General features: G+C 47.4%; 1 protein-coding gene and 1 pseudogene across 2 annotated transcripts in view; one reads left to right on the top strand and one right to left on the bottom strand.

Moving 5' to 3' along the window:
* Positions 1-2,712: 2,712 nt before the first annotated feature.
* Positions 2,713-12,221, bottom strand: LOC147307592 (uncharacterized). The gene is made up of 3 exons (XM_086271768.1): positions 10,498-12,221; positions 7,302-7,895; positions 2,713-4,445 (listed from the first exon to the last, which is right to left on the bottom strand). Exons 1-3 carry the CDS (start codon positions 10,670-10,672, stop codon positions 3,604-3,606), a joined length of 1,611 nt encoding a protein of 536 aa, XP_086127894.1. The 5' UTR covers positions 10,673-12,221; the 3' UTR covers positions 2,713-3,603.
* The window catches only part of LOC147307576 (uncharacterized), a 293,817-nt pseudogene continuing 289,497 nt past the window's right edge, over positions 11,418-15,737 (top strand). Inside the window, exons 1-3 of the transcript XR_015126014.1 lie at positions 11,418-11,972; positions 12,664-13,403; positions 14,740-15,232. The product of XR_015126014.1 is annotated as an uncharacterized LOC147307576 (transcript). The remainder of the gene's footprint in view (positions 11,973-12,663; positions 13,404-14,739; positions 15,233-15,737) is intronic.

The raw sequence follows: 15,737 nt of genomic DNA, 5'->3' as shown, positions 1-15,737 counted from the left end.
TCGTGCTGCCCTCTACAGACAGGAGTCTGTTGGACAGCCGGACTCGATCACAGCCGATCTGCGATCTGTTTAGACGTTTGAGACTGAAGATTAAAATAAATAATAAGTAAAAATGAAGAAATTCAAAGAAAACTTTCACCAGTTTACAACAAAACAAACTAAGAAGCAAGAAAAATTAACAAAAAAGGGCAAGAAGCACAACAACAAACTGCAAAAACAAACAAAATAACAACAATAACAATAATAATAATACATTTTAATTTAAAAATGACCACTAATGGTACATTTCTGGTAGTTTAACAGTATAAAGGTTTTGGAGAAAATTGCAAAATAACAAGAAGGCAAATTTTAAATATTTGGAAAAATTATGAGAAAATGTTTGTACAAGAAAAATGGCGTCGAGTGGGCGTATTTAGGAAAAAACCCCAAAAAACAAAACGTTTTCCAAATTTGTTTCTAATTTTAATTTTGAGTTAATGTTGAGTTTGTTGATTTTTACACTGTTCTGTTTCATGATTATCTCAGTGTTTTTGGTTCTGTGTGTAAATGGTAAATGGACTGATTCTTATATAGAGCTTTTCTACTCTCCCGGCGTGCTCAGAGTGCTGTTACAACATGGCACATTCACCCAATCACACCCATTCTCACAAGCACTGACTCTAAACTGTGTTTTTCTAACGACGTTCGCACACATTCACACTCCGATGGATGCACCAGAGAGCAACTTGGGGTTAGTATCTTGCCCAAGGATACTTGGCATGCAGACACACACACACTTTCTTGTGCAGCCTGCATTATCTGAATGTAACCGTGCTTCTTCTTTTAGTGGTTGTGAGCTTCAGCTGCTTCAGGTCTGCCTGGTTGTTGGTTCAGGTCTTTGTCTTTGTGCTGCTGATCGTCCTCCTTCTGTCTCGGGCTGTTTTTATGTCTCGGTCGCTCTGCGTTCATGTTAGGTTTAGTCTCCTCTGATTATTTCCTGTTTGACTTTGAAGTTTGATTTTCTTTCATGCAGTGTGCTGGTTTGACTTCCTGCCCTGTGATTTTCCTGATTGTTTCCACCTGTAGTTTAATAAGCTGTGTTTGAACAGCTCAGTCTTCAGTTGGCCTCTGTGCTGCCAGTTAAGCTCCACGTGTGGTGCTCATGTTTTAGATGATCATGTCTGCAATATAAACACACATTTCAATTATAAAGGGCAGTTTGTTTGAACAGGAGATTTATGTGACTGCAGCTGAAGAATAAGGAAAACCTTGTGAAGCTTTAACAGGTATTTTTACTGGACTCAGGCAGCTGAGGCCCTTTTGAGGTCAACTTTAAGCCCTTTGAATAAGCAGATGTGCTCTGGAGTGAACTTAATGTGAATTAATTTGCTTTCATGTCATGTTGTTCACAAACAAATCATTTGAGGTCATGTGATACATGCGATCTGTAACTGGACAGTAAGTAAAATGTTGCAGATTAGACTCTGAAGTCTGCACCGTGGGGATGTTTTACCTTTACTGTAACTGACTTTACTTCTGTATCTGTGCTCGTTTCTTCCCCCTGCAGTGAAATAATCAAAGACATCGAAAACTGTGGGAAGAAATGATCCTGTGATCATCTCCCTTTGTTCTGCTTCCTGCTGATTAGTAAACAAAAGCTTCTTGGAAACACACAGATGAAACTCCTCCTCATGGTTACTGCAGTGTTGCTGTTAAACTCTGATGGTTCTGGGTTTGTTGTGCTTCTCGTTGCCGTCCTGGGTCCCTCTTCCTGTTTTATTTGAGCGATTGCTTCTCCTCACATGCCTGCCCTGTCTTCCCTTCCCCTCTTTGTCTTCCCTCCTGTGTGATTGCCGCCCCGCCTTGATTGTCTGCAGCTGTGCTCGGTTCCCAGCTGCGTCTCGTTGTGTAATCGGTCCCGTGTGGTCTCGTCTTTCCCTTTGTGGAGAGATGTTTTTGCTCCGTGTGCTTGTTTGTGCATTCCTCTCTGCTCCATCTTTCTCTGGGTTTCAGTCTCCTGCTCCCTTAACAAATGTATTAACTACTCAAAGTTAGCATTTAGTTTGGATCTTGATTGTTTTATTTTAATGGATTTGTTTGAAAATCTGATCACTGTCCAGACTTTATTACAAGGCTGAAACTGTGATGGTTTTAGCGCAGCATATTCTGTCTTTGACAGTGTTAGAGGAATCTGGATGAATGGTTCCCAAAAAACAAATTCCCTCCTGTTTCTTGTCCTCGATGGAAAACATTAAGGTGAAGGAAAGATGCGACTGTTCTGATGCAGTGTGCCTAATGCTGTGTCGGTGGATGTTGTTGATGTGGGTCCATTGTAATGAAACTACAACATCCTGAGGACCAGATGAGATCCTCCGAGCTCACCTGTGTGCTGTTACAGGCTTTATCAGTTTACTGCTGGCAGCTCAGCCATGCAGGGCGTGTTTCTGGGCGTGTCTTCATGCAGGCTGTATTAACACATCAAGATTATTCAGATTTACTTGATGTCAAAAACAGCCCATAAAGGGAAATCAGATGTTTCTCACATTCTGGTTAATTGCACTTCCTGTCCGCTCATCTCCTGCTGCAGAGACCCAGCACAACCTCAGGAAGGACTTCAGCCATGATGAGCCTGAATGCCGGTGAACCCTAAACCCACAGATACTTTTATACAGCTCAATCTTAACAAATTAAGATTAAATTAAATCGCACAACACAACTTTACAAGAAGCAGATTTTATTTGTATCACAATATGATGATCATACTTCAGCTGAGGGTTCATCACAGCCTGTAAGGGTCAAATGAATCAGAATAAAATGGAAAACACAGGATTAACATTTTCATGATCTGAGCCGCGTCGCTTGGTTCGATCGCTCGTTTCCCGAAACGGGACGGCATCGTCTCGTTTTCCTAAAGCAGGGGTGTCGACCTCCAGGCCTCGCGGGCCGGTGTCCTGCAGGTTTTAGATCTCACCCTGGGTCAGGGTTAGTTAGGGCTAGGTTGATTAGTTAATTACCAGCCCTCATGTTAATGAGATAATTCAGCCATTTAAATCAGCTGTGTTGGATCAAGGACACGTCTAAAACCTGCAGGACAGCGGCTCTCGAGGCCTGGAGTTCGACACCTGTGCCCTGAAGGATCCTCTGCTGAAGGACGTAGTGAAGGAAGCACTGTATGACCTTTCCTTAGTGTCCGGAGAATTCAGCCACCTCCGCTGATGCTGCAGAAACTTCAATGGCACTTAATGCGCAACAGGTCTGTATCACCACGCCATTTCTGGGGCCGTCCTTGCACTGGGAGCACTTTCATACTTCAGATATTCTGACCACACCTTCACGCAGACTCTGACCTTTTGCTTACAGCTCAGATATCCTCATGCGGCTGCAGACGAAAGCAAACATAATCCGGACAGAGGAAGATAAAGTTTGTACCCACGGTCAGCAACGCCTCGTAATTCTAAAACGATTCAAAGTTGACGCAGTCACAGAACACCCAGGAAGACAAAATGTGTCCAAACAGCCCACATGTAGCAGAGGTAGAGAGCTATGACGTGACACACGTGATGTGTTTTACTTGTACAAAGATGAAACCGTTTTCCCTTTCAGTCCTGAACACTTCGGGACTTCTCACTTGTGCTTCTTTTTGTGAAAATTCATCGTCGAGGCGTCCCGAAATCTTTTCCCGCATATGTCGCAGGGAACGGGCTTCTCGGCGGCGTGAGTCCTCGTGTGGCGCAACAAGTCGTTACTTTGGCAGAAACTTTTGCCGCAAATTTTACAGGAATGAGGTCTCTCGCCGGTGTGGATCCTCATGTGGGACGCCAAATTATCCTTCCGACCGAACCGCCTCCCGCAGAAGCCGCAGATAAACGGCCTCTCGCCCGTGTGGGTCCTCATGTGCAGGATCACGCTGTCCTTCCGAGTGAAACCTTTCCCGCACACGTTACACGAGAACGGCTTCTCGCCCGTGTGAGCCCTCATGTGGATCTCCAGATTAAAGCGTTTACGAAAGTGTTTCCCGCATATTTTGCAGGGATACGGCTTCTCGTCCGGGTCGCTTATGTCTTGTTGCATCATCAGAGGTTCATTCCTAAAGCCTTGCATGTAAACAGGGCCGCTAAATATCAGGCCGTTGTCCACGTTGTTGTACATCGCTTGCACAGCCGATCCCGAGTCCACGTGGTTGCCTCTGTCCTGACGTCGGCTCTCGGCCACGGGAGAGCTGTGAGAGGGGAGCTGCTCCCGCTCCGGTTCTGGGTCGCTGTCGTCACTTTCCCCGTACGTAACGGTCACCATGATGGTGTCGCCGTCCTCGTCCAGAACGAGCAGCTCTCCCTCCTGACTGATGCTGAGCTCCTCCTCCTCCTCTTTGATCCGTCGAGCTGCTGGTTCCTCCTGGTTCAGGCTGGAGTCCCTCTCCTGGTTCACGAGAACCTCCTCATCCTCGGAGAGGTGTCGCGGTCGGAGGTCTGGAGGGACAGAATGACACGAATGTGATGACAGAAAAACACCGGAGAAATATTTCACTTATAATTATTAGAGCTCTGCGGGGTAATGTATGTGCAAATGATCAAATAAGATAATAGCTCAGGACTCAGAGAGCAGCTTCTGTCTCCATAATTCGGTGGAGAAACGAGCTTTAGGGCGACGCCGCCGTCTGCACTCAGCTTTGTGTTTGCACAACAAGACTGACATCACGTCTCTGCCAGCTTGTTCAGCCTGATGACCAGAAGCTGCTTCAGAAATCCGCCTTCAGCTTCCACCAGGAAACAAAGTGACTGTAAAACCAGTGACGTGTAACATCCAGGCATCCGCGAGGAGGCTTTTCAAAGTTTATTTAGCCAGCTGACGTCTAAAGATCTGTTAGGATTAACTTTGCTATGACTGCAGACATAACAAGCACACAAGGTGGGAGTGGAGCTGGGAGATCAGCCTGGGGAAAATCTTCCACTGCGGCTGCTGGAGCAGGACTACCAGCCGACTTTGAGGCCACTCAGGCGGGGGAAGCGGTTCTCAGCCCACACTCCTGACGTCAGCTGGAGAGGAAGGAATGCTTGGATGATCTCCTGAATCCCACTTTCTAGTTTTTCTTCCACTCCTCAGGAGCAGCTGCAGGGACTCTGAAATGAACCTGTTTGCATGATCGCCGACAGAAATCAAACCTCAAAGACAGCGTCTGCTCCAAACTGGCTGCTCGTGGGTTAAAAAACACCAGTGACCGCAGGGATTGGATCTGCATGTTTATTCTGTGGAAGAGTGGCACACACAGTAACAGAACACTGGCAGAGCATGTGGGACTCAGCGCCCTTACACAATCCTCCACAAAAGTACAGAGAAGACGACAACGCAACACGACAACCGTGAGAGCAGCAGAAGAGAGAACAGACACACAGCCCGGCTCGCTCTGATTTCACAACCACGTTAGACCCAGACACGCATCAGTAACGAGCCCGCGCTCTGTTTTTACGCAGTTTAAAATACAGATGTGAACATTAAAGTTTCAGATGAGCCAAAGGAGAGAGAGCGACAGCTAATCTGACGCTACGAACAGAACCAGCTCGTCTGTGCGACGATCTTAACGAGCTGCTTATTAAAAAAGATCCTAAATATCCTCAGTTTCAGTTTGTTTGGTAAAAACGTATCGGCGCGTATCTGATGAGGCGCCGATGAAAGTCTGGAGATCTGCAGCACTGAGGCTACGTCCACACGTAGTTTTGAAGATGCAGCTCTTTCTCTGCGTTTGGCCTTTCATCCACCCTCCAAACGCCGTTTGGAGCACTGAAGACTGAGACTTAAACTCCTCCCAGGGTGGAGATTTTCAAAAACTCAGTTTTTGTGTTTACGTGTGGACGAGAGATTCAGTCTTGCAGCGCCTTTTGTTTACATGATGGATTTCTACAGTGGTGCAGACAAACTGTTGGTGTTAGTCGTGCTGCCTGCAGTATTTACACGCTTACACACTTTCTTGTTTTTTGCTGTTTCCAGTGTGATGTTGAGGAATAATGTCTGTCCACACGTACGACTCGTTTCTTTGTTTACTCTTTCCCTCCCGGCCTGCAAGACTTCTGATTGGCCAACATTTCTGCATGGTTAGGATTTGGCATGTTCTCGACAGCGTTTGACTTCATTTTTTCCGTTTACATGTGGACGGAGATCTCAAACATGCACGTGTGGATTTTATACTTTTTTGTTTTTGTTATTGAAAATGGAAAATCTCCATTTAGAAAAATACTTGTGTACGTGTGGACGTAGCCTGAGAATCGCCGCTTTTAAAAGGTTATTCTTTCTAATACCTGTACTGATGTTCAGTCTTGCCTCTGACACCCTCCGTACAACAATAACGGGCAGCCAATCAAAAAAAAGTCAGCTTAAAGGGAGGCAGGACGATCTCGGACGCTGCATCACAGCTCGCTGTCAGGTGAAGATCGCTTTGAGCAGAGAATCATGCAAAGCCACTGTAACAGCGTCACACAGGGAACGCACTCGGCCGTCGGTGCACCGTCGCTGAATGTTTAAGATTTCAGAGGCGGCGACCCGGGTCAGCGTCGGACACTTTACCAAATACTAGAACAAAAGCGATACTGTGAAAGCTACAAATGCAGTGCTGTTCGGGCCAGAGCCAGCTTTTATGACTCCGCCCTGCACGGTGCCGGAGCTCGTCCGAACGCTCTGCTTATTACCCGGGAGGGGGCGTTTTCACCCCGGCCCCCTGCTGAGATTTCAGGACGACTTCTCGTCTGTGTGAGTCCTCGTGTGGCGCAACAAGTGACTGCTCTGAGTAAAGTTCTTCTCACAAATTTTACAAGAGTAGCGCTTCTCGCCCGTGTGCGTCCTCATGTGGATCAGCAGCGTCCCGCTCTGACAGAAACGCTTCCCGCACGCTTTGCAGGAGTACAGCTTCTCGCCCGTGTGCGTCCTCATGTGGACGGTCAGGCTGCCCCTCTGAGTGAAGCTCTTCCCGCAGGTTTTGCAGGAATGCGGCCTCTCGCCCGTGTGGATCCTCGTGTGGCTCTTCAGGTTTGACGTGCAGATGAATCTCTTCCCGCACGTTTTACACCCGTACGGCTTCTCGCCCGTGTGGATTCTCATGTGGACCAACAGACTGTCGCTACACCTGAACTTTTTCGCACATATTTTGCAGGAGTACGGCTTCTCGCCCGTGTGAGTCCTTTCGTGATATTTCAGTAAGTATATCTGATAGAACTTCTTCCCGCAGGTGCTGCACGCGAACGGCTTCTCGCCCGTGTGGATCCTGACGTGTCTTTTTATTTGGGACTTATCCTTAAAAACTTTCTCACAAACGTAACATTTCAAAGGCTTTTTACCTGCGTCCGTATTACCCTGACTCTCTGACATGGGAGCGCGCTCTGCACTGTCACTTCTGCTTTTAGCGAGTCTCTTCGTTGGCTTTGGCTCTGCGTCTGCGCCCGATCCCGAGGCTGCGTTCGTGCTCCCTTCCTGATCTCGGCTCTCGGCTGCAGGCGGGCTGTGAGACAGGAGCTGCTCGCTGATTGGCTCTGTTTCACTGTCACTTTCCCCGTAAGTAAGAGTCACCATTAAGGTATCGTCCTCCTCCTTCACTATAAGGTGCTCTGCCTGGTAGGCGGTGCAGAGCTCCTCCTGCTCCTCTTTAATCTGCAGAGGCGCTGCTTCCACCCGGCTGGTGTGGAGTTCTTCCAGTTCCTCTTTAACCTGCAGAGGTTCCTGCTCCAGCCTGGAGTTCCCCTCCTGCTCAGGAAGAACCCGTTCCTTATTACAGTCATGTTGCTGAGGAGGATCCAGCTTCAGGCTGGAGGTCTCCTGTTCAGAAGGAGCCTCGTCCTTATTACGATCGTGTTGTGACTCCTGCTCCAGGCTGGAGAGCTTCTCCTGCTCTGTAGGAAGTTTCTCCCTGTTGGAGTCATGGTGCTGTGGGAGGCCTGGAGGGACAGAGAGAGAAAAGGAAGGTCACCGGTGCGATGACAGAGAAACATCTGCTCATACACACAACTGGAATTTAACGATAATCAACAGATAATCGGCTTCATGTGTGTCATTTGCAAAGCTCAGAGTACAAAATACTTTTAGCTGCACGTCCCCGTTTTTGACCCACAAACTTTACCTCCTGTCAGGTGTGTTTTATCCTTTTAAACTTTATTGATCAATAATTCTGTTTGAGATCAGTCTTTTCTGAGAGAGTCCCAGGAGCACAACGACCACACAGCAGCAGAGTGTGTGCACATCGATGGCTGAATGTAGTTCATGACTGGAAAGAGTCAGACAGCATTAACGTTTCATGCACCAACTTCAGCTCTGAATGCAAGTCTGTGATCAAGTCAAAATCCCAGGCATTAGTAACTGCAGGCTGCTGTATGCAGCACATGTAGTTTTCTGCATTTAAACGAGTCCTTGAACGCATCACCAGCAGACCGTAGAGGAGTGCAGATCTGAGCCGGAAAGGCTCAAAGATATTTCAAATTACTGGGTCAGCAAAAAGGCAGCGATTACAGTTCTGATAAGGAGTAATTATAGGATTCATGTACCAATAAAGATGGACGTGTGTCTCTGTGAGATCCAACCGTGACTGAGCTGAGGGCGAAACCATCAGCAGGGTTCAAATTTCAGGGATCTCAGGCTTTTCAACCACAGACTGCTTGTTTGGTTGACGTGGCTCAGCGTCTGCTGTCAGTAAAAGGAAAGTAAATACTGGAACAGAAAAACCAGGTATGAGTGTGGTCTGCATGTCACGGATGTTCTTCCTCAGCTGAATCACACGTGTCCGCTTTGATTCTTCATTTAGCTTTACTTCCTCTTATCTGGGCTCACAGAGCTGCTCAATAATAAAAACAGGAAGGTGACCACGAGCAGAGCTGCTGCTGCTAACAGTGTCAAGCCCGTTTCCTCATTCGGCTTCTCATTAATCTCCAGACACTGATTCTCCAGCCTCTCCATTCAACGCTTTCATTCACGACACATTAACGACGACGTGTTTGTCACAGGTCGCAGAGTAATGCCTTCATCCGGTGCCTTCAAATGTGATTCTTTCCTCTCTTGCTGCTATTTATAGGCGCTGCTCTGTCTTCAAGCAGGAAGTGGAAAATAAACAAACTCCCTGGTGTCTCTTTTTGTCTCCTTCCTCTTTCCTGAGCTGCAGCTGCACTCTCCTCTCTGAGCCACCAAACAATCAGCAATCAGCGCTACAGCGGGTGGCTCGCACTATTAATCATGCACGACATCAAATGACATCAAACCCCCGTCGCAGCTGCAGGAACCAACAACACGAGCGACTCTTCAAACAGAGGGATTCTTGGACTAACGCTTTGATCATGTGTTTGTTTGCATTTTCATGGACATCTGTACAAAACCATCCGTTCCATCTGTTACAGATGCGCCTCCTACGTGCTTAGTGTTTCCTTCCATTACTGACAGCACGTTGGTCACATGAGACCTCCCACAGTCCCCTGTGACAATCCCACAGGTGAGGCTCTATTGAGAAAGACATAGGAGTGTTTCATAGATGTATATTTGAAAAATGAGAGCAAAGACCGTCACAGATTTTGGATACGTTATGAACAGAAACGTGGTCTTTCTAAAACAGCTGGTTTTGGTACACGGTGTCATAACTGGGGAATATCACACAGGCTGGATGAAAGAGTTTCCATATTCAGGCTTTAATAAAGAAGACATGCGGCCGACTGTTTAAAATAATATTTTGCGCCTTGTGTATAAAAGTTACTTTTTTTTGCTTCTCTCTTATTGCTTTGCACAGCAGGAAGCTCCACAGGTCTGATTTACAGACTTTACACTGATTCTTGGTGCAACCCTGAAGGGATTCGGGTGTCATGCCTGGGAGGACGTGTACATGTCTGTGCCATCCGGGTCATTGTGAAGCACATTTTCACACACGACTCATGTAACGTCCCTCAGGACTGTCTCACAGGGGACAACCCCCACTAAGGGTTACATGCCTCCACCGTTTGCTGTAGAACAAAAACTGGAGGGGTTCATTCATAGAAGCAGCTATGTACCCTGAACCCTGTGAAGGACCGAGCTCAGGGCCGTTATAGATGCTGGAATCTTACACAGCCTCCCTCCAACCCTTCAAGGATGTTTGAGAGCACCAATGGCAGCAGGGCCCTGACACTTTGCAGACAGTCAGAGGTCGAACTTTCACCGGGAATTGTTTTCAGGTGAGAGGTATTTAATGACGTGACCCTCTGCCCACTCTGGCCCCAGCACTCCTGCTTCATCAATCACCCCGCGCGTAAAAGCAGAGCTGAACGCGGATCGCCACCTCGCTGTCCGCTGACAGCGGCTCTAGCCCGGCCCAGCTCTGCGTGCTGCTGGGCCCACGGACTGTGTGCCGATCACAGCCATGTTAGTTCGGCCTCACTCGTTTCTTCCCGCAACAATCCAAACCCCGCAGGAAATACACGGCCTACTGTCCCGCAGCTCGTGTTCAGCTCCTGGCTGAGTAAATGTGCCGTGGAGCTCCGGTTAGGATCCTCCGTGAAGTGTTTTTCTCGCTGAGCGTGGACTCACCTATTCTGTGCAGCTTTATCTGAGGCTTCCAGGTGATCTCCAGCAGTCTGCGCTGACGGTCGATCACTTCCTCGTACTGGACGATCGTTTTTTCAAACTCCAGGAATATTTCTTCGGCGGCAGCAGTTAGTCGGCCGTTAATAAACCGTCTCAGGTCCCGATGTAAGGTCATCATTACTGCACCTGCGGAAACACGGGCCTGAAACAGGGTAAGAAAGAAAACCCCACCGCCTTCCACTCCAGCCCTCAGAGGAGTTAAGCTAACAATAAACCTTGAGTGGGTTTTCTTCTTCTCCTGGCAGACTAAACTCAGCGCAGGCGCACCGCTGCCCCCTGCAGGTCATTTGTAGACATACACTGCGTGTGTCACCCCGCATCACAGACGCATTTGGGCGACTTGTTGCACTTCTGGCTCAGTTACGTTTGGCCTGAGTGAAAACTGCATTAGGCCAGTTTCTCCTGTCACCCAGTCTTAGTCTAGTTTCCACTGAACCGGCCCACTGAGAACCTGCTTTCACTTCCCTCCCTCCACTCTTGAAGCACCAAAAGCTGCAGTTAACTAGTAATAACAGAGCATCCAGGTAGTCCTGCTGAATGACATTCTAGGATTTTATGTGGATGTTAGTGAGCACTGATTATCAAGTATTTGTGTGATGTTGTGTGATCACATGGTGTGTGATCCCATGCAGGCCAGGGATGCAGCTTAGTGCATTATTTATTAATGATCTGGGTGAACAGAGCGATAATACTCAGATGGTGCACTGTTAAAAAATGTGAGCCAGCTTAAACTCTGAGTTGAGTCCCTGATCTGTTCTCTGGCCCCTTTTCTCCGTGACTAAACTAATGGTGTGCAAATCTGCTGGAGGCCAGGATGTAACCTCCAGCTGCGGAAGACGCTGCTTGTGATGAACGAGCAGTGTTGGGGAGTAACGGAATACATGTACCGCCGTTACGTATTTAGAATACAAAATATGAGTAACTGTATTCCGTTACAGTTACCGTTTAAAAAGGTGGTATTCAGAATACAGTTACTTTGTTGAAATAAATGGATTACACTGCGGTACTTTCCTGTTTCATATTGTCGCGGGTCAGGACTGTTTGGGTTTGTTTGACAGCTACGTTCTGTTGTTCCAGGCGGCAGCGTTACGGTTGCCATGGTTACAGGGCGACGCTCTCTCTCTCTGCGACTGTGTGTTTCCTGGGTGAGAGAGCGCCTTTTCGTTGTTGTTGTTGTTGTGCTAAGCTAACAGGCTGAATGCTACAAGCATAGCTCTAAAGAATGTAGCATCATGGGCAGTGTAGTCCGTGCTGCAGGGAGAATGGACTGCCATACACGTTATGGGTCTGTGAGCGCGAGGAGGGAGAAAAAGGGGAGTGGAAAGGTACGAGTTGTCATCGAGGAAAAACGGGAGCTGGAAGCATGTAAATATAATAATAACCACTGCAGCCAAGAAGAGTGCCTGACGAGCCCAGTTGTAAGTAAGCTATTAAGACTCGACTGTACACCGTGTTCGTGTTTCCCTCCGAAAACAATAAGTTCCGTTGGAGCAGCCTTTCAACGCCTCTCTCTGTCTCTGCTAGCAAAGTTGACCCACACAACAAAGTAAAGCTATTTTTCGGCTACGAGCCGACAGGGACCCCGCCGTATTAGTCAGAGGTCCCTTTACTACAGTTCGGAGTCGCGGACCTTCAGTAATAGTAATAAATCACACAGCAATAGTACATTCACGTAGTTGTAAAAAGCACGATAATATATTAAGTAATCCAAAGTATTCAGAATACGTTACTCAATGAGAGTAACGTAACGGAATACGTTACAGAATACATTTTGGGGCATGTATTCTGTAACGGAATACATTTTAAAAGTAACCTTCCCAACACTGTGAACGAGTCAGTGTCTGTGCCCTGAAAAGGTGGATAATGAGGGAACAATGTATGGACTCATGAATGTTTTCCTGAAAATCTGCCTGATATCGTACGCTTTCCAATCCCAGCCGATGTCACGCAGCCCTGTCTGTCTGAAAGATGACTCATTCTAGACATGCTTAGTTGATCAAAATCCTTTGAATTTAATCCAGATGTAATTTAATATATCCTCACATCATGAGCCATTTAACAACAAACAGTCTTTAACATTGTTATTGCACATACTTCCTGTTCCTCCAGGATCTGTTGTACAGATGTGGCTCCAGGGTAGCAGATAGTGTGGGGGTTTACATTTAACAAGTGAAAAATCCCTGGTTTGACCCCAAGAGCAGACACAAATCCTTCAGGGACACATCAGGAAGGACATCTGGAGTAAAAAGTACCAAAGCTAACATGTGGAGCTACCCGGTGTGAATAAAGGAGCAGCTGAAAGCAGTTTCATCTACACTGCATCCAGGCTTTGTGGTGACTCAAGAGACAACGATCGGGAAGTAACAGACTCCCATTATTAGATCTGAAAAACGGACAACAGGAATGTTCTAGAGTTTGTAACTTTTAAGCATCAAAAATGTTCTGATGGGTTAAAAATAAAATTCAAATCTCCACGAAGATGATTTTATATTTGACTTTCCTTCTTCACACCCGTTAGTTTTCAGTGTTTACCTTTTATCACGTGGACGCTTCGTTTGTGTAGGCGGAACGAAAGTTAGACGCCGATGCGCTGTCGGAACCTCTCACTGTGACACACAGAGGAAGTAAACAGATAGTAGTTTTATTTCTGTTGAGCGGAGACTGTGCTGCAGCAACGATGCCTTCAGTTCAGTATCTGAGAGAGTTCATCAACGAGCGACTAACTGCTGCTGCTGAACAAATATTCTTGGAGTTTGAAAAAACGATCGTCCAGTACGAGGAAGAGATCGACCGTCAGCGCAGACTGCTGGATATCACCTGGAAACCCCAAATCAAGCTGCACAGGACAGGTGAGTGTCCCTCTGAGGGAGGATCCTGATCACAGCTCTGCGGGACGTTTATTCAGCTGCGAGCGAACAGGCCGTGGGTTTCCTGCACAGCCTGAGTGTGAGCTAGTGTGGATCACAGGGTCTCAGGTTTGACGCACTGATGGACGTAGAAGGTGTTTTTGAGGTCAGCCACGAAATTAGCGCTCACGTTTACAACTGCAAACACAGAAAACATGTCAAAAGTCAACATCTTAGTGCAGTAAAAAAAAGAGGGAGACAGGGGAAGCTGAAGGGGGCAGCAGTAGATGAGTTTAAATAACTCGGGTCAATCATCGAAACAGGCAGGCAGGGTGGAGAGTGTCACGGGTGATCTGTGACAAAAGGACAGCAGCGTAAGTGAAAGGAGTGAAAGGGAAAGTTTAAAGCTGGCAGTGAGACCTGCTGGGATGGATGTTTGGAGACGGTGGCTCTGACACGAAGACATGAGGCCGAGCTGAAGATGATCACATGTTCAGCGAGCAGCATGGATCAGAGATGAGTCCATCAGAGAGGAGAGGCTGAGAGGGTTTGGACACGTGCAGAGGAGGGAGGGTGGATATATCAGACAAAGGAGGATGAAGATGGAGCTGCCAGGCAGGAGGGAAAGAGGAAGACCTCAGAGGAGGTTCATGGGTGTAATGAAGGAGGACAGAGGAGGATGCTGGGGTAGGAGGAGATGGAGGGTTATCAGCTGCGACGCACTGCCAAAGAGAGCAGAGGTGCATGTGTGAAAACAGGAGAACTCAAGACAACCGGTGTACATTTGAGACCTTTTAGTTTTTCCCAGTTTTCCTGAAATCGTTTGGAACTGTGGATTCACTCTGTGCTGGCCTCAAACCTTCACCAGTTTAACCTGATGGAAAAACAAAAGCCTGCTCCGACACTCCTGCCGGGCGGCCCCGTTTCTCAGTTCCTCTAACCTGTTTAGGTCGAGGAGCTCCCGTCTGCAGCTCGTCATAACGCAAACATGGGCTGAAAGCAGGAAGCTGCTTCCTGAGTGGTGACCAAATGTTCCCTACATGAGTGAAACCTCTCGTGGAAGCAGCCACAAAGAGCCGCAGATGCAGACTTTAAGTTTCACTTCCCTGTGCTGGCTTGGTTCATTTCAGGATAGATCAGACGTTACTTCCAGCTTTGAAGTTTTATGAACTGTTAAAGTTGCAGAGCCGCTACATTTTAAAAGATCAGTTCCTTCTTGTCCATTATGTTTTCCATGATAATCATCTTAATATTGACTCAGCAGCCCTGATTTCAAGCATGTAGATCAGCTGTGATCTTTTTTTCTTTTTGTGACATTATCAACCCTTTATCCCTCCAGACGTCCCACAGCAGCAGGTCTGTGAGGAGGAGGAGGTTCTCCCTGAGCAGCAGCTCTGTGACCAGGAGAGGAGCTCCAGTGTGGACCAGGAGGAACCAGAAGCTCCACAGATCGAAGGGAAGCAGGAGGAGCAGCTGGTAGTCGGGCAGCAGAGCGATCCCTTCATGGTCACTATACTTACACAGCACGCATAAACTGTGTGAACGACTCTCACATGTTAGAGCGCCACTGTGTGACAGACGCGGGAAGAAGACGGTGAAATGTGATGTTTGTGGAAAAGCCTTTCAGCACAGGTCCCGGATGATACATCGCAGGATCCACACGGGCGTGAAGCTGTACGCCTGCGACACCTGCGGAAAAGGCTTCGTGAGGAGCGATAAGCTGGCGCTCCACATGAGGACGCACACGGGAGAGAGCGCGTACACCTGTGACACCTGCGGGGAACGGTTCATTCAGTCCGCGATGTTAAAAACTCACATGAGAAGTCACACAGGTGAGACGCTGGACTGCAAAACCTGCGGCAGATGTTTCAGTCAGAAGAGCCACTTGTTGCGCCGCATGAAGATCCACACGCGAAAGACCAAGCCGGCCTGAAACGCCTGAGGGAGGGGGAGGGGCTTCAGGTATCAAGGTGATTTTCAAATCTGAGGTTTGACTATTTTTAAACTGAGATTATTTTTATTCGATTTAACCTTTGGGCCGTTGGTGAGGTCGTCCACCTCGATGGACGGGTGCTGGTCTTCGATGAGTCCTAAAAAAAATGTATGTTTCACTGATACAACACATTTCTAACATCAAAGTCACAGATTTGCTTCTTTGCTTTTCTAAATGATGTGTAAAGATTATTTATGTATCTGCATGTTTTATATGTAATTCAGTTCATCACAACAACCGTCACCTCGAGGCACTTTGTGTTGCAGGTAAACAGCTTCAGTATTCGATACATGTGTGCTGTTTGTCATCAGGTGACATTATCACTGCTGTGATTTTACTGACTG

This window comes from Aulonocara sp. 'chitande type north' Nkhata Bay, linkage group LG18 (assembly GCF_057382095.1).
Source record: "Aulonocara sp. 'chitande type north' Nkhata Bay isolate Kocher_YH1m ecotype deep benthic linkage group LG18, A_spYH_male_GT1.1, whole genome shotgun sequence".
NCBI classification, from domain to species: Eukaryota; Metazoa; Chordata; class Actinopteri; order Cichliformes; family Cichlidae; genus Aulonocara; species Aulonocara sp. 'chitande type north' Nkhata Bay.
The sequence above is the reverse complement of the archived record's forward strand: the minus strand, read 5'-3'. Positions and strand labels throughout refer to the sequence as shown.